Genomic DNA, 19,038 nt, shown 5'->3' with positions numbered 1-19,038 from the left:
ATATTCAAAGACAGGCCATGCCTAGGGTTCATCTTTACCTACGACCTTCATCACACAGTTTTCTTTCATTACACTGGGATTTATTGCAACCTTTAGCAGCAGGCTAATTGTGCTATCCAGTCAATCTTTAAGATGATTGACTCTAATGCTCTTAGACTTAGTTGTTTTTAAAAATTTCCTGACCACTGTAGAGAGTTAAGGGAGCTCTGGTAGTCTGCTGGGAAAAGAATTAATTATATCACCAACCCAAAGGTGGCAAGTCGAATCCACCGGCTGCTCTGTGAGAGAAAGAAAGGCAGCTTCCTCGCATACGTATTTATAGCCTCTCTAAACCCACTATTGGGCCAACTGTGAGTAAGGTCTGACTCAGCAGCAATGGGATGTGGTTGATGAATTACAGCGAGTTATAAAAAGAAAACCACTGTCATGTTTTCAGACATTCACCTGTAAGGTGAATGCTAATACTTTAGAAATTATTGTTTTCCTTTGCCGTTTTGAGAGGATGTCTGTACAACAGATTTGGGTCTCCCTAAACTGGCTACACAAAACCTATTGCCCAAGCTTTGTTCAAAACCATCAGTGACTTTTGTATCCCATGTAAAGTGATGGTCCTTACTTGGTTCATTTACTCAGTTAAGGTCCCAGGGCAGCACCGCTCTCTTCTGAGACCCTGAATATAGGCAGGTAAACTAAACTCATGCTTGCCAAGTAGAACTCTTGGGACCACAGACTTTCTGCCCCTTTTAAGTAGAGAATAGATAGCTAGGAACTAGAACAGATCTCTATATGTATCTATGTATTTATATCTGCATGTGCAGAGATGTAAAAAAGAAATCTCTATTTGGTTCAATATTGTTTGCTTTATAAGTCTTTGTTTATAAGGTTTTGTATATATGTTTGTTTTATAAACTTATTAATTAGTGGGAGTTTTAAAACTGAAAATAGTATGTTGCATTCTTTTCACTCATGTATACTTGGTTTTTCATTTTCTGATCAGTATTCACTTATGAAAAGTGTGATCAATATAAAATATCTTAAATAATTTAAAGTAGCTATTTCAAGACAATGTAAAAATCACTTACTTCCATAACTGTTATTTGGCTATCAAGGACTATTTTTCTCTTAAAAAGAAAAGGGAAAATGATCTAATCTAAAACTTTAACCTTTCAGTCTGTTCGCTTTTATAGTCTTTGAAATAAGAGAACTCGGTTTTTGTTTATTTGGTGGGGGTTTTTTTTTGTTTGTTTTTCTTTTTTCATTTGAAACCTTAAAATAGCCCATGCTTAAGCCTTCTTCCACTCTCAGATTGAAATCCCCATACTATGATAAAATAAGTGGTAAGTGTTTTCTTTAAAATGGTTTATCCTAGTATGAGAAAGCATAAAGAAGGTAAGTGTCTTCAAGAGATAACCCAGAGTAAACAGTAGATGAATTACACTGGTCCTTCGTCATATAAATGCAAGGCCTCATGTTTACACTGTTCCTTCTGGCATGGGGAAAAGTTGGCAGTCCATGACTGCTTCCCAGTCCTTCTCCAAGAAGCACAATTGTGATAGTAGACTCCAATGGCAAGCTGTTTAAAATAGCTAAAGGAACTGATTGAGCATTTGTTTTTAGGTCAAGAACTTAAACAATATAGAGTGCTAATTAGTATATGTATCAGTCAAATCCAAAATTAAATTACTTACCTGTGTGTGTTTGCTTATGGTAGAAAAGGACAGGTATGAAGTATTTTGTTAATTGAGCAAGAAGACAAGTAAGTAGGATTAATACAAAAATTTAGCAGGAGTCTCCCATCAATTTTTTTTGTAGAGGAGACAGGATGATATTTTGACAAATATTAAGCGCTATTTTTTTCTTTATAGGTTTAAAAAACATGTGAATCAGGTCTTGAAGCTAAAAATAAGTCAAGGACAGATCACTATTGAATCTTTCCCTGAATTGCAAAGAGAGTCCTTTTTTACAGATGGAAGAACAGCCAACAAAGCTAATGGCCTAATCAGATTAATTGTTGTATCTCATTTTCCCATTGTTTGATCTTTAGCAGCTGAAGACACAGCTAATCTGCCTCCTTCTCCACCCCCATCACCAGCCTCAGAAAAGACTGTCACAGTAGGAGAAGGTAAGACCCATCAAACTTTTCAGGATCTGTCTTCTGGTAAATGGTGAAGAAACTGGATTATTGAAGGACTGAATTTCACTCTGGGTCAGTAGGGGACCCAAAGATATAATGATTTGTCCACGTAAAACCAAATTAGAGGAATACAGTGAACAAAACAAAAGCTCACATGATAAAGCAAAAGAAAACTCTGTATAAGATGCTAGATAGAATATATAGAAGTCAGTTATTTAAATAGAATATAAAATATTTTGTTAAAAAAAGATACTATGATGATGTTTGCTAGCTCATAAATTATTGACGGTAAAGAAGAATGAATGTTCCTTTTATGGCAGGAGTTATATTTATTGATGAAACAGTTACTTTTTCTGGCAGTGTGAGAAAATATCTCTGTTTACTCAGGACTGTATTGCTAAGGCCTTCTCTAGGGTCTGGCACATGACAGTCTCAATAAATATTTAGTGAATAAATGTAGAAATTATGAATTAATCTGGTATTGAGGGTCGTGAACTGGAAACTCCTGCTAAGACCTCTTAGGCTCTAGGTGTACATTTACTCAACATGGACTGCCATGTCAGCTTTTATCTTCTCCTTGATAAAATAGAGGGATTCCCTTGAAGAATATTTATTTATAACCTGAGATGAAAGGCATTGTTTAGGAGAAAATTATTATTCATTCTCTGATTTAGATTACCCAAAAGGTATAGAAAAGACAGAGCTACAGCTACATTGTTGTTTCCACATAATTAAGTTTTCAAATTCTAAACTCAGCAATTTAATATTATTCCATTTTATTCACTTATTTACTCACTTTTTTCTGTATGTTGTCATTAGAATTTATTTTACTGTTTAAAAATAGATTATATTTATCACAGAAAATTATATTTTCATATAAGTCTATTTATTTAGAAGAATATTCTTTAATTTCCTAAATATAAATATATTGTTGTTGTTGTTAATTTTTATGCACCGTCGAGTCACCTGCGACTCATAGCTACCCTAAGTACAACAGCCCTAAACTCTGCTCTAATCTGTGCCAATCATACTGTCTCTGACACACCTACCTCCATTACCCCAGTCACTCAATCAATCCACTTCATAGAGGGTCTTCCCCTCCTGCGCCCCTTCCAAGCATGACGTCCCTCTCCAAGGACTGACCTGGCCTTGCAACATGTCCAAAGTATGTCACATGAAGCTTCAGAATCCTTGCCTCCAAGGAGCAGCCTGGTGTCTCACCCTCTGTATGTTGCTGTTGTTGTTGTTGATTGCCATCAAGATGATCATGACTCATAGCGACTCTGTGAACAAAAGACCTGAAGCCTTTCTATAACTATCGCCATTTCAACAAGTTCATAGAGTTTTCAGAGAGGCATGTTGTTGAGGAAGTAGATGTTACTCCCGCTTCCACACCTGTCTTAAACTGGGAGCTCTGCTAGAAGCTGTCCACCATGGGCAACCATTATGGTATTTGACACCCCAAAAGCACAAGGCTCAGCATCATAGCAAACCCACCCTCTCTATAGATTATTGAAATATAGACTATGACCTCTAAGACAATTCTATTTTAAATATAGATTCACTTTGCTTTGTTTTTAAATTAAGTGTCTTCTATTCTTTTTTAATGGTGCTATTTTTCTCATTTACTACCTAAAAGAAGGCGAGACAAACAAAATTATTCTAATAAAGAAAACAAAAATTGATAACTAGAGCAGAGTAGTCACTGATTTTTACTACCTTAATTCCTTTAAAAATATGAGTTGATCTAAATGAATTTGAAATTTTATATTTATACATTTTAAAAGATTCTTTTTCATCTTATATTTGTAGATTCATCCAGTAAGTAATTGTTGAGCACCAAAATGTTCCAAGCACCCCTTAAAATATTGGAATATTGTAGTGAACAGAACAGATAGGGTTCCTTCTTTTCAGGAGCAAACCATTGGACAGAGAACAAAAGTTCAGTAAATAAACTCACAAATAATTTCAAGCTAGACCAAAAATGGAAAGCTTTGTTTTGTTGGATGGTTAACAAATGTTTATTTAAAACAGTACCTTTTTAAAAAAATGTGATTTAATGAAATTTACAGAAAGGGTGGGTTTTCATTCATTCATTGTGGCACATTTTCTTCCCGCTTTTCCCCTTCCCCTCCCCTAATCCACTTTACAACACACCTTTCAACTGAACCCTCCAGAAGCAAGAGTAAGAGTTAGCTAAGCAAAGGTGGAAAAAAGGGAGCATTTTCAATAAAGGGGCTAGAATGTGGTAGGGCAGTCAGGTAGACAAAAGCATGAAGTGTTCTAGGAACTGAGGGAGACCCCTGAAGTGGTGGATGATGAGAAAGGATTAGAAATAGTAGAGATGGAGAATAGGCAACCACTGGCTGGGTTTAGGAGCAAGGATTTTACCTGAATGTCTTACTTAACAGTGTATTTCCCTTGGATTATTGAAAATCTTTGAGTCCCTTCTTGAGGCCTTTCAAGTGTCAGAGAGTCCTCTTAACCCCAGACAGAGCTGTGATGTTGACACACTTGACTTACCACAAAGGCCAGTCAGATAGCAAGTCATTTAGTTTTCTTATTCCTGTACTGAGGCTTGAAGCAGGAAAAGAATGGCTCTCCCATACACCCGGGAGTTTGCTCAACCTATTTTGTGGAGGTTATGAAAATTATATAATTAAAAATAAATCTAATATAGAATAATTTACTGGTAACTTTGGTGTCACTTTCCAGACTAACTGGACTCTAAGATTTTAGCGTCACATTGCCAAAGTAATTAGAGGGGAAAATGCTAATTCACTATTTAAAGTATTCAAAGAAACTTCATTTTAACATTTTAAAAAGAGCCCTAAATTTTATGAAGACTTTTTATACACACACACACACACACCCACACACACACATATACTTTTCAAACAAACTGTACTTCATTAGGTAATAGTGTCACTTTAAATGTTGAGAGATGTGTTAGCTAGACAAATTTGCCTTCTTTCTGCCATTACTAACCTACAGTTATATTATGCAGAATAAATATTAGTCTTTAAATAGCCAGTAGTTTTGTTAGAAGATAAATTACAAACTTCCACAAAACAGGGTTCAAGTGATTAATTTTTCAACCTAATTGGCTTATAAAGATGCAAATAAAATTCCATTAATGCAGTGGCATAGGGAGCTCTGGTGGCCTAGTGGCAAAAAGCTGTGCTGCAATCACAAAGGCAAGTGGTTAGAATCCACTAGATGCTCCGTTGGAGAAGTAGGGGCAATCTCCTCAAGGGCCAGTTGGATCTAGTTCGACGGTACACAACAAGGAAAAAAAGAAAAGAAAGAAAAAGATCTGTTACTGCAATGCCATTTAGCAGATTTGATGGAAAAAAGAGTAAGTAGTTTTGTGTGCCAGGTCCAAGGATTATATACTTTCTTTGATACAGCTTCAAAGTGGCTTTTAGCCCAGACCACAGAAAGTACAGCAAGAGTCTGATTCTTTCAGACAAATGGAAGAAAGACTCCAGATTAAATTGAATAATGTAATGATGTTGAGGCTATACTTACTTCTTATTAATTATCATATTTTGAATGCTGTTTCTTCCCCAGGGAAAAGCATAAAAGTTCCTGTTAAAAAGAACTTAAGATATAAGTGCCACTCACTTATGAATATTCGTTATTTATTATAATGAATATTACTAATCTCCAGAGTACATTTATTTTGTAGAATATTTACAAGGGACTTGATGAAGAAAATTAAACTCCACTTAGAAACATAATTACAGAAGAATGCATTGGACAATAAATCAACACTCTGCTGAATTAAGATATTGACAGATAACTACCTTTTTCTTTTTTGAACTAGCTACAATTGTCAGCTTTTGAACTGAACTATTAAGACAATTCAGAGGTGTTGAGGATATACTACTTCTTATTAATTTGCAGCCTGAACAAGAACTCTGGAACCATCTGAAAACAAGGCCAGGGATCCTTCTGCCTTCTTAGATTCCCTCAGAATTCTGGGGCTGTGTTTCTTGTGTTACCAGTATGGTGCCATAAAAATTCCTAATCTGAGAGCAGTTTTCCCTCCATATTATTCTGTGATGACAGTCAAAGCTAATGAGTCCTCCTCAGTCAAAGACTGGCAGTAGGAAAAGGGCTCTGCAGTGATGGAGAACCACAGGAGTGACCCCAGGACCTCAGCCTACCCTGTGATGTTTTGACAAGGACTACCACTGAGTCACGGAGGTTTTATGAGACTCTGCATCTACTCGAAGTGACTACTTGCTTATTCCAAAGATGGTTGGCATTCCAAGACTTAATTGAATTTTGCTTGAAAATCTTACTTGTAACCAAGAGAAACTTCCAATCATTTTTTTTCTGAACAAATGCCAATTAGGAAAAATTGTATTTTATCAAATGAAACCAGCTTCATTTTGAAAACACTATTTATGCAGAAGAGCTATGCAAGGACCCCTGCCCATTACTATCACATTCTTACATGAAATTCTGAACATGTTTGTAATAAAAGTAGGAACTCCGAAAAATATGCATGCTTGTAGTAAAAACATGCATTAAGTCCCCCTCTTCTGTAGCAAAGCAACTATTCAGAAATTATTTCATTTATCATAAAGACCTCAGCTCTAACTACTTTGATGGGTCAAGTGAAGTGAAAGTGTCAAAGAGGTCCTTACAACTTGTCCAACTGCTGAGGTCAAAGATGCTAACATATGTCAGATACTGTACTTGGCACTTTCTGCTAATGTCTTCTCATTTAATCCTCCCGGCAACACACAGAGAAGGATATTATTTTTCTCACTCTATTTCCTGGATGCCATGGGTAGTCAGAGTCTTATCTGGCATCTAAATCTGAGTCCTTGCAACCATGGCCCCATTGCCCCGCTTTTTTAAGTGAGAATTTTTTGTTATAAGCAACTGAACTACTTTTCTTTCTTCAAATTACCTCCAAAATAGTTCCTATAAATTTTCCATGTCCCTTACGTGCAATCCAAGAGCACCCACCACTTTGTAGTAAATGAGAATCCAGTGTCTGCTGTTACTACCATTGGACATAAGCACACTATTCGGGGTTGAGTAGAATTGATCTCCTCTAACTACAGCTTCCCTAGCACCTCTCCTAAGGTTTCTCATAGTACCCTCCCACCAAGCACGCCAGACTCTTTGAAGTTGTGGTGGCTCAGAGCTAGGCAAATGTTAAATAGAAAAGCTGTTGTGTCCACTGGAGCTCTGAAGGTCCTTGTTGGTTTTATTTATTGTCTTCAGATCTGAATCAACATCTTTCAGAACAGAAAACACCCTTTCTTTGAAATGTTGAAGATCTGAGGCAAGCGAGCCTCTGGGCTGTTTTACAGTTAGGTCCTGTCAGAAGAACAAGAAAAGGTGTTCTGAGGTTTAGAGCACCCAATGAATACTGCCTTTAAGCTACCAGCTTAAAGCTTTAAGGTCTTATTCTATATTCTGCTTTACTTCCTAAGAAATATATGTTGAAAACCAGAAAATCAAATATTCCATTTTCACTTATTGATTATCTGTGCAATCTAATAACCAGATTAAAAAAAATCTCAGAAGTAACTTGCATCTGTGGTGAATTTCTTGGTGAGTCACTGCAAAATATGAATGGTCAGGACACGTGACAAGCCCAGGGCTTATGATTCAGCAAATATCATAGACACGATCTTGGCCAATTATCTTCTCAGCTGAGAAATTGTGCAGAATTGAACTAAGAATATCAAAGATAATTTTAGGCTTCCGCTAATCCCACGATATATTAAGCACCATGACTGAGAAAATTCTGAGTACCCATCTAGAAATGACTTCCATGGAACAATTACTAAATAATATGTAAAATGTTATTTTCATATTATTATGATTTCAGACTTATTTCCAGTTGTCAGCACTTAGTTGCTGAAAATAAGTGCCTGCCCTAAAAATAAGGTGTATTTTCAAATTAACATTATAATGATGTCTAAATTCTCATATAAAGAGAAACTATACACTTTATTCTTTTTATCACTGAGTTATGATATGAAAAATAATTTCTCTGTATGAGTAAATAGCGATGAGTAAATCTAGTAACTTAGTGCCTAAACCATTGGTGCAGCAGTCTACAGCTTATCAAACTCAAATAGTGTCTATCGTTAGAGCCCTTAAAGCACACTGAATTCTACAAGAATTCTGGAGCTAAGCACCCAGGCCTACAGTTACGCGTTTAAGGAGATACCTTTAAGTAATGCAAATTTCCAAGCCAAGAGACACAAGAAAGGACAAAATTGAGAACAATTTCTCTTGTATTTTGATAAAAAATGGGCAGTATGGGCTCGAAATATGAAGACAGTAAAGAATCAGTGGTTCAATTTAAACTGTATAGTCTTGATTCATCTGAAGCCATCTCTTTAGAAATTCTCAGTTTATTTTCTCTCTTAAAGTTTCAGAAGAGAAGCAAAACTCCAAAAGCAAGTTTATAATATAAGGAACCTTCTGAACTATATACTTCCATGGTCTCTTGTTAGTGATCTGGGGTCCACACTGATGTCTCAAGCTACTGTATTTTTCTTAGTAGTCAGATAAATAAATAAAGCTTTGCTGACAGTATCTCCATATGAAAAGTAGAATAATACACTGTACATTTTTTAATAATCCTGTGATGAAAAAAATTCTCTGATTCAAGTTGTTAACTGAAACTTAAATGAACCAGATGCTAATTATTCAAGCACCTTAGATCGTTTGAGGTGATGCTTCATCCAGGACTGGGTTTTTTTCTCATAATCTCACAGATCCTAACAACTTTCTTCTCTTTAACTTGCAAATGTATTGGTATCAGCATAAGAAGAACTAATTTCTTAAATAATAGCTTCTTCAAAGACTGCATTTATTTTATAATGCTCTGTTTCTGTTCCAATGTTCCCTTGATTATGCTAACTTGTTTCAGTGGAATGTGTAGATAATGTCCGCAATGCATAGGGTTGCTTTTGATATACTGAAGTCAATGGCACACTTGCTCAGGGGATAGTTTAAATTCAGCGGCTACCAAAGCATGCAGCGTTCACTCGCTTCCATTCTCCTCCTGCTTTGTCTTGCTCGTTTCTGTCCATCCTGCTGTTGTGCTTCTTCTGTGGCCCTTTGCGTCCTCGTGCAGGTGTCTGTCTCGTCTGTCTGATACTGTGTCTGTCTTGTCCAGTTCTCCCTGCAGTTTCTTCCATGTGTCTGTTTGTAGATGAAGGGGCTGAGGATCAAGTGGGTCCTCTACACAGGTTCCCCAGCCACGAACCTGCCACCTGCGGGGAGAGGCGTAGACTCCTCGCCCCCTCCATTTCGGTGTGTGTGCCTGATGATGACCCTTACAATTCCGATGACGAGTACTATGAGCATCCTTTGTTCCGCTCAGAATGGACTGCCTCTGGTGTGCTCTCCAGTGTCACCACGCAGAGTGCAGAGGCCCATTTAAACCCGGAGAAAGGTGAACCGAGCATGGTCCCCTTTTGCTCCTCCCCCCCAGCCTGCAGCTTTGTCCACGTGCATCATGCTACGTGTGTCTTCATACAGGGGTGGGAGGGGAACGGAGCCTGTTTTTTGCACATGAGAGTGAAGTCCCTACATAGATTATGTCCATCAAATGCCTCAACAGTTCATTGGACAGAAGCCTTCCAGGCAGCATTGGAGAACTTCTTGATTTTCCATCAATATTTCTGTGAAGACAGACAAAAATAAAGTAAAATAAGGTCAGAGAAGAGCAGACATTTAACTAAAGCAATGAAAATGATTCTTGGTAGTATTGTCTTCCTTCAATATTTACCAAAGCCAGACTTCAATACAAGTGTTCTTTTAAGTGGCATGTTAATATTATTTACCTCAGCTCTTTAAAAGAGAAAGACTGAAGAGTCTGCTTAGGGCCGAATAGATATAATGGAACAGATTAATTTTTCCAAATTACTTAATCGTCTGTGGAGACTACAAAGGCCACCCAGGTGACTGTATCTTGGTTCAAACTGGGCTTCAGGGAAGGATGTGATTCATAGCTTTCATCATCCTAGCCTCATAAAGCCAGGAAACCCTCGTGTATAATTGGCTCCAGTAAGGATAAAATAAGTGGGCCATAATTGCAATTTGTCTTATTATAACTAGATAGTCCTATAAGAAAAGGAGTAGAAAAAAAATTGCTTGGGTAAAAGGTTTCTTTATGAGTTAGTAACTAGAGTGAGAGCAAATCATTTGAGCACAATTGGGAATCGGCTTAGGTCTTACAAACTGTATTCCCAATAAACTGTATGAAGATTCTGTTTGGAAACAATGAACCAAGACTCTCAGGAAGAAAAATATAACACATATTTATAGGTAAGTTAAGCTCTTGTAGCAGTATGACCTTAAAACAACTAAAGGAAAGTGTGGCCCCTTTCTGGTGGTTCAAATCCATCAATGGTTCTGAGGGAGAAAGATGGGCAATTGCCTGGCATATCATTTACGGCCCTTGAGAGCCCTATAGAAGGCCAGCTACCAGCTAGTATCAACTAAGCCTCTGGAGGACCACCTAGGAGCCAGATCCAACTAGAGGGCAATGAAGTCATGTTTTGATGAGACAGGTATCCTGGGATAAGCATAATTTGTACAAAATGAACAAACTGAAAGCTAGAATGTTGCATGGATTTACAAAACATGCAAATTACCCTTCATCCAACAAGCTGTGATCAGTAAAGCAGCTATATTAAAAGCCTTTTAGTATAAAAGCATTATAAAAATTGCTTTATAACAACATATTCGAATCTGATTTTTCCAAAATGTCATTACATAATTTAATTAATAAAATAAAGATGGCTGAGTGCTAAATGTGAAGCGATAGATAAAGTAATTCTGGTTTTCACCCCTGAGGGACTTACTATTTCCCGCAAAAGAAGATCCCTTTACGCCTGCAGTCTGTCCCACAGGACCATTTAAACAATGCACAGTGGTTGGTAAGGCACTTGAACTTGGATAACCATCCGATAGCTTAAGTTTTTTTTCTTTCTAACTTCTTCAGGGATAAAATGTGATTTTTTTTTTTTTACCAGCATGTGAAGTTTAAATGAAAAATAAATGAACAAGATAATTCATGAACTTCATAAATTTGCTTTTCTGATGTTTTAAATGCTAATGTCTTTTTCTGTATGTGTGATTTGCATCTTTCAGAAGAAATGTTGGCAGTTGGGTTGCCACCACACTATGTTTCCTTAGTGATTTAATTTTGCATGGCAGAAATAAGACGTTAGCGTTAATGTATACATTTTCTAGACTCAACTTTAAAGATGACTATGTATTAAATACTTTACTGATATTTCAGAGGTTAAAACAATAAGAGCTGTGTCTCACAGGTGGATCTTTGAAACTTATCTTATTAGCATTTTCCCATAATGTTTTTCAAGTATTTCACTTCCTCCTGAAAAGTTTTCATCTTCCCCAACATCATATAGTGCAATGAAGTAAAACATGTTGAGCTCTATAATCTTTCACTCAAGACATACTAAATAATGTTTTAAATAGGAGGAATTTTGTGATAAAGCTGGTGAGGCAATTGATTGGATACTATTTTGAGGCAAGATCTTATTTTTTTTTCTATTTTTTTTTTTAGTCCCAAAGATTTCTTTAGCAAAGATTGCGTGTTTTAAATACAGTAATCAGGCATTCTTATGTAGGGGCTTCCTGCGTTGGAAAAAACAGCACATATCTAACAAATTGAAAGGGGTTTTTTTCAGTACATCGATGCATCTGTCTTGTCACAACCATCTGTTAGCCAGCAACGCCATCTCTTATTTCCAGTAAGCTTTATTCCCACATGTGTTCACCTTACTGCCATTTCCACTAAGGGAAATAGAGCAATAAAACCCTTTCAGCTCTCAATTGTTAAAATAAACAGCCTTTTAATGGGATTGTAAAAGGCGCCATTATTAACAGTTTATACATAAGCATTTTCCAACCAATAAATAATGTACATATCATAAGAATATTAATTTACTCATCAAAATGTTTAAAGAACAAAGCACCTGAGGTTCTCGCGAAGTCATAATAATGGAGCTGAAAGTGTTCCTTGGATAATAGTTCTTTCGTTTTGTGTATTGTTCTGTGGTCATGATGTCAACATCTTTTTCATCCCCAAGAAGAAGAAACGCTAGAGGGGTCGATGGCTGAGGAAGAGAAACCTACTGCTCTTCTTGAGGAAGAGTGTGGGCCTGCTAAGGCCTCAGAGCCGCCCAGGGGCCTCAGTGAGGGCCAAGTGGAGTCTAGTGAGGAGGCCAAAGTAGTTCCCGAAGAGAGTGCCCCATCAGGGACCCTGCATGGCCAAAGTGTAAAGGTCACAGAGGTGTCTGCGGAAGTAAAAGCCCCTTCCTCTGCCAAGGAAGGTGTGTTTTTCTTAGGACTTGCATGTGGTTTGTTGCAAATGATCTCTCCAGCAGCTTACCCACCTGACGGCTTAGTCAGCACTGTGTCATCACTCTGTCTTCTCATGGTCCCAAGGCCTCTGGCCTAGGCTTCCTGAGCTGTGCGTGTGGCTTGTGCAGGTGCTGTGCGACAGCTTGATTTCCCACTGCTGCAGCTGATTTCTGATTTTACTTTGCCTTGATACAAAATGCTTTGCAGCCAGGCTGATGATGCTGTGTGACCTCCTCCTCCTCCTCCTTTTTTTTTTTTTAATTCCTTCCCTCTTCATCTCAAATGTTTGCCAGTCACATTGCTAATACATGTATATTTTTATTTTTATTTTCTGAACAGCAATTCATATGCTTTTCTTTCCAACTGTAAAGGTGTTGACTTGGACTTTGGCAGATAGCGGCTGAAATGGTCAAATCGTTTTTGTTTGCAACCACAATGTGCTTTTTAAAATTATTATTATTTTAAATGCTTCAATGAATAGTGGTTTGGTTTCTTTGTGAGCTCGTGCTGATGCTTCACATGCCATTTCCTCTTCATGGCAGCCAGCCCCTTTCAGTCATCCCATCTCGCTCTAGTTTTCATTCATCTAACTTTTCTTAGAAGTTTGTGAAGTATTTCTCTCCTACTGATACAACAGGACACACAAGTCTATAAGGCAGTGACGCTCCGTGCACTTGGTCTTCAAGAGATGGCTGAATTTTATTATTTTTCCCTGAATCAATTTGAAAGTATTACCTGGAGCCCTATTGCCCTCAATGAAATATTCCTGACTTTAAAACACAAGTGGGACTCTGAAGCCTTTCAGACTGTGGATTGGAAAATAAATAAAAATACATCACTCAATTTATGGGAAGCATCTCTCTGGGCAGAGCTCCTCCACTTGGTTGAGCTTCAGAGATGGAGGTCATGACCATGGGGAGAAAAGTACATTATAATTGATTCTTTAAAAATATTGCTACTCTACTCAGACAACTTTCCATTAATAGCAGTTTCATTTCTATTTCCTTAAATCTACGTTCTTATGAAAATTTAATTCAGTGTAATTATTTCTTATATATAAAACCTATTCATACCCTCCCCAGAAAACTAATGGTCATGGCATTTGTTGACCAAGTAATCGTGAAACTATTGACACTTGTGTCATTCTCAATTAATTAGTCTCTGTCCATAGCCTGCCAATTCACTTTTATATGAAAAAGCAAATAAAAAAGTTAGTAGGGAAAAAAGTTTTAAGGATATTTAACACTTGAAATGCATTGTTTTGTACTCTACTCGTAGGTATTTTTTCCAATATTCCTTTTCATTTTTATCTCTGGAAGGCACATGAACTTTTTTTTATTACTAAATGACATCTCACATAATGTTAGGAGAGACCAAAAGTAAGCAAGCATAGCAGAAGGGCATAACAATTTTACACTCTGATTACAATTCATTACCATACACATTCTTTCCCAGTGGGAGTTCATTTCAACAGTAGATCACTTATACCTCCGTCCTCATTGTCATAGTGATTTTCAAATAGGTGGAATGCTTGCATGTTCCATAGTTTTCCTTTTTGCCACTAACATTTATCATTTCAAAATATGAGTGTAAACTTACTGCCTGAAAGCAATTGCCTATTGTTTGTTTAAAAATCCACCCAATTACCTCAGGTTTACTTGCAGCCTCGAAGATGGAGTTCCCTGACCTACAAGAATTGAGTCCTCCTACAGCTGAGCCATTAGACAAGAAAACAACAGAGTCCGAGAAGCCAAGTAAGCCTGGTGAAGACCTCAGACCTCCTGCCTTAGAGACAACGAAAACATCCCCTGACGAAAAGGACACACAAGGCAAAAAGGAAGAAAAAGCACCTCCCAGTCTATTCGCGCACCCTTTTGGTACCGATGCCGAAGACTCTAAACAGAAGGCGGAACCGAGCCTAATAGTGCCTGGCATTGGCTTCCCTGCAGAGCCTCCAACTCAGAAAGAACAGAAGGACTGGTTCATTGATATGCCAACGGAAGCCAAAAACGATGAGTGGGGTTTAGTCGCACCAACATCTCCTGTTCCCCTAACGCCTATGAAGGAGAAGGATGTACTTGAAGATATCCCCAAATGGGAAGGAAAACAGTTTGATTCTCCCATGCCAAGTCCCTTTCAAGGTGGCAACTTCACTCTTCCTTTTGATGCCATGAAGAATCAAACAGCTGCTGGAACATCACCCTTTGCCCCTGTCCTGTTACAGTCAGATCACACAGAATCACTAGAAGAAACCAGTGGCCCAGCGGCCGCCAAAGATACTTCTAAAGATGAAGAGTCCCTTACAGATAAAGCTGACAAGATGGCAGAAACACCAGCCTCAGTGGCAATTACCTCCCCCAAAGACACTCCTATTCCTACTACAGAAGAATATATCAGAGAGAAAGTGTCAGTGGAAGGAGCCATCACAGAAAAGAGTATGCAGAAAAAAGAGCCTGCTATCCTCAGTGGACAGGAACCCATACCTACTGAAAAGGAAATTCAGCTAACACTCGAAGAAAAAACTATCCTCCCTGACAAAGAAGTCATGCCAAAAGAGAGCAAACCCCTCATTCTGACAGATGATGAAACAGGCATAATTCAACCCACCGTAGAGCATACTTTCCCTAAAGAAGAACAAAAAGGTCAAGAGCTGACCACAGATGTGTTCAAACAGGACTCATTCTCTCAAAGCTTAGAGCAAGCACTTAAAGATTCCACTATGATCTCTAAAGTCACAGAGAAAGTGATGGCTGAACCCTGTACACTAAGCGAAAAGGGTTCCATCCAGGAACTTTTTGATGAAAAAGAGTCTGACAAAGATGGTAAGATTGAAATGGTTGGCGGGACAACATCGTCTGAGCTCTTCATGCCCTTTTACGAAGATAAGTCAGGGATGTCCAAGTACTTTGAAACCTCTGCCTTGAAAGAAGATGTGACAAAAAGCATTCAGCCAGGCAGTGACTACTATGAACTGAGTGATACGAGGGGAAGTGCCCAGGAGCCCTTGGATACCATAACTCCCATGTCTGAAAATGGTGAGCAAGGAATTCAGGCAGGAGAAGAACCCCAGCCTCGTGCTGCAGCACAAGAAACAGGGTACAGCACACTTGCACAGAGCTACCCACCTGATTTACCTGAAGAACCAAGTTCTCCTCAAGAAAGAATGTTCACTATTGATCCAAAAGTGTATGGAGAGAAAAGGGATCTCCACAGTAAGAACAAAGATGATTTAACCCTGAGCAGAAGTTTAGGACTTGGTGGGAGGTCTGCAATAGAACAAAGAAGCATGTCCATCAATTTGCCTATGTCTTGTCTTGACTCCATAGCCTTAGGATTTAATTTTGGCCGAGGACACGATCTTTCTCCTCTGGCTTCTGACATTCTTACCAACACTAGTGGAAGTATGGATGAAGGGGATGATTACTTTCCTGCCACAACGCCTGCACTGGAGAAAGCCCCTTGCTTCCCAATAGAAAGCAAAGAAGAAGAAGAAGAAGAACAGGTAAAGGAAGAAAAAGCTCCAGGGGAGGAAACTGTTCAAGCAGAGGCAGCATGTGAGTCACCATTCCTAGCCAAAGATTTTTATAAAAACGGCACTGTGATGGCCCCTGACCTGCCGGAAATGCTCGATCTGGCTGGCACAAGGTCCAGATTAGCTTCCGTCAGCACAGATGCTGAGGTTGCCAGGAGGAAATCAGTCCCCTCAGAGACTGTGATTGAGGAGAGTAGTACTGGTTTGCCCCCCGTGCCTGGCGAAAACCATGTCGTTGTGAAAACAGACAGTCAGCTGGAAGACCTGGGCTACTGCGTGTTCAATAAATATACAGTCCCACTCCCGTCACCTGTCCAAGACAGTGAGAATGTAGCAGGGGAGAGTGGGACCTTTTATGAAGGGCCTGATGATAAAGTACGAAGAGATTTGGCCACAGACCTCTCCTTGATTGAAGTCAAACTGGCCGCTGCAGGCAGAGCCAAAGATGAGTTCAGCGCTGACAAAGATGCATCCCCACAGGTGTCTGGACTGGGTAGGGAATTAGATCAGGAAAGGAAAGAGAAAGACAAGTTGGATACTGTGCTAGAAAAGAGTGAAGAACATGTCGCTTCAAAAGAGCATGTTATGACAGCAGAAGAGGCTGGCGACAAAGTTGAACAACTTGGAATAGGAGTCACTGGTGAGCAAGCATTGGCCAAAGAACTGGTGGTATCCAGTGATACATCCCCTCCCCAGGCTGAGGAAGCCAAGAATGTTCTGAGCTCAGTACCAGAGGTAGCTGAACTCGAACCGCCTAAAAGAGCTGAACCCGGGCTGGAGATTGCTGCAGAGAAGCCTGGTCAGGCTCCAGTAGATATTAAAATTAGTGACTTTGGCCAGATGGCAGCAGGGCTAACTGTAGGTGCTGGGGTGACAAAAGAATTTAAACTTGAGGAGACACAGCAGCAGGATCTGACCCCCTCAACCAAAGTGCCTCAGGAGGCAGATGCATTTCTGGGCATTGAGTCTGGTCACATGAAAGAAGGTACCAAAGTGAGCGAAATAGAAGTCAAAGAGAAGGTGGCCAAGCCTGACCTGGTCCACCAGGAGGCCGTGGACAAAGAGGAGTCCTATGAGTCTAGTGGTGAGCATGAAAGTCTCACCATGGAATCCTTGAAACCGGAGGAGGGCAAGAAGGAAACATCCCCAGAGTCATCTCTGATTCAGGATGAGATAGCCATTAAGTTGTCCGTGGAAATACCTTGTGCATCTGATGTTTCAGAGGCTGATTTAGCCACTGACGAAAGAGCTGATGTCCAGGTGGAATCCATTCAGATTCCAAAAGGAGAAAGCAAAGAGACCCCTGATATCGCCATCACGCCCTCAGATGTTACAGAGTCAGTGCCTGAAGGGATCGTAGCTGAACCAGCCGAGGCTCAGGGTGAGGAAGAGGAGATTGAAGCCCGAGGAGAAGCAGATAAGCTGCTCTTCCGCTCAGACACCCTTCAGATCACCGACCTGGGGGTCCCAAGTGTCAGGGAGGAATTCGTGGAGACCTGCCCTGGTGAACACAAGGGAGTGATTGAGTCAGTCGTGACCATTGAGGACGATTTCATTACTGTGGTGCAAACCACAACTGATGAGGGGGAGTCCGGTTCCCACAGTGTTCGCTTTGCAGCCCTCGAGCAGCCTGAGGAGGAAAGGAGACCCTCTCCTCGTGATGAAGAAGAGCTTGGAGTGGAGGAGGCCGCCGAAGCCCAGGCAGAACCCAGAGATGGCTCCCCAGAGGCTCCGGCTTCACCTGAGAGAGGAGAGGTTGCATTCTCAGAATATAAGACAGAAACCTACGACGATTACAAGGACGAGACCACCATCGACGACTCCATCATGGATGCGGACAGCCTCTGGGTGGACACTCAAGGTGTGCATTATTTTTTTCAATTTCCTCCTCCCATCTAAAGCCCAGTAACCAAATGGGAAATATTCATAATCACCACTTCCCCCTTAATGTAGCATTTTAAATGTCCCTGTACTTTGCATTTTGTTAACTATATGAACGATTTCGTACATTTGTTACTAATGCTCTCTGTTGTTGTTGTTCTTGTCATGATTTGCTTTGATCCGCAGATGATGATAGGAGCATCATGACAGAGCAGTTAGACACTATCCCTAAAGAGGAGAAAGCTGAAAAGGACGCTCGGAGACCATCTCTTGAGAAACATAGAAAAGAAAAGCCTTTTAAAACCGGGAGAGGCAGAATTTCCACTCCTGAAAGAAAAATAGCTAAAAAGGAGCCTAGCACAGTCTCCAGAGATGAAGTGAGAAGGAAAAAAGGTTCATTTCACAATCACTTTCTTTTTTTATTAAAACAAATTAAAGTTAATTCATTGTCGTTCTTTTATAGAAGAGACTGCCTAATGGTGGTAACTAATTATTGATTCAATTTCTTTGGATTTCGCTCCAAGTATTGATTTTTTTTCCTGATGGTATGCTCTTTTGTGTGTTTGTTTGTTTTTTTCATTCGTAGCAGTTTATAAGAAGGCTGAACTTGCTAAAAAAACAGAAGTTCAGGCCCACTCTCCTTCCAGGAAATTCATTTTAAAACCTGCTATCAAATATACTAGATCATCTCATCTCTCCTGCGTTAAGAGGAAAACGACAGGTAGCTGTTCGATTCTACAATGTGGCTGGCAAACATAGACTTTCTTTTTTTTTTAATGTCATTACTGTAGCAGCTTCTTCATTTTGTTTTTCTTCCAAGAATCTCAGCAGTCATGAACGATTTCGCTATTAAGTGTCTTGTATCATTATTCTTTTTTTTTTCTCCCTCCCTCTGCAGAAAAGGCCATGCTCATGTATTTCTTTGTCTTACTCAGACTTAACCAGTGCGTGATTAGATCTTGGCATCGTGCTCTAGTGTGCCATTAGGAGGAGTCCTATGTTCATTCTGTGTGTCTGGTTAGACAATGGGGATGAGTTTAACTGTGGTATGCATTCTCATTATTTTGCTTTTGTTACCTCTCTCATGCTTAACTCCTTTTCCTCTTTT

General features: G+C 39.3%; 1 protein-coding gene across 4 annotated transcripts in view; it reads left to right on the top strand.

Moving 5' to 3' along the window:
* Positions 1-19,038, top strand: part of MAP2 (microtubule-associated protein 2) — an 83,535-nt gene that overhangs the window by 30,531 nt on the left and 33,966 nt on the right. For 3 of the 4 annotated variants that reach the window (XM_006891939.1, XM_006891938.1, XM_006891937.1), the window contains one exon: positions 2,045-2,122. In XM_006891939.1, coding sequence (XP_006892001.1) covers positions 2,045-2,122 — 78 coding nt within the window. Of the gene's footprint in view, positions 1-2,044; positions 2,123-14,169; positions 17,911-18,116; positions 18,324-18,516; positions 18,652-19,038 lie in introns of all 4 variants that reach the window. The other variant, XM_006891936.1, reaches the window with a different exon arrangement.

This window comes from Elephantulus edwardii, unplaced genomic scaffold, assembly GCF_000299155.1.
Source record: "Elephantulus edwardii isolate Elephantulus edwardi_28Jun2011 unplaced genomic scaffold, EleEdw1.0 scaffold00106, whole genome shotgun sequence".
Lineage (NCBI taxonomy): Eukaryota > Metazoa > Chordata > Mammalia > Macroscelidea > Macroscelididae > Elephantulus > Elephantulus edwardii.
Note: the sequence above shows the minus strand (reverse complement) of the source record. Positions and strands in the feature narration are given on the sequence as shown.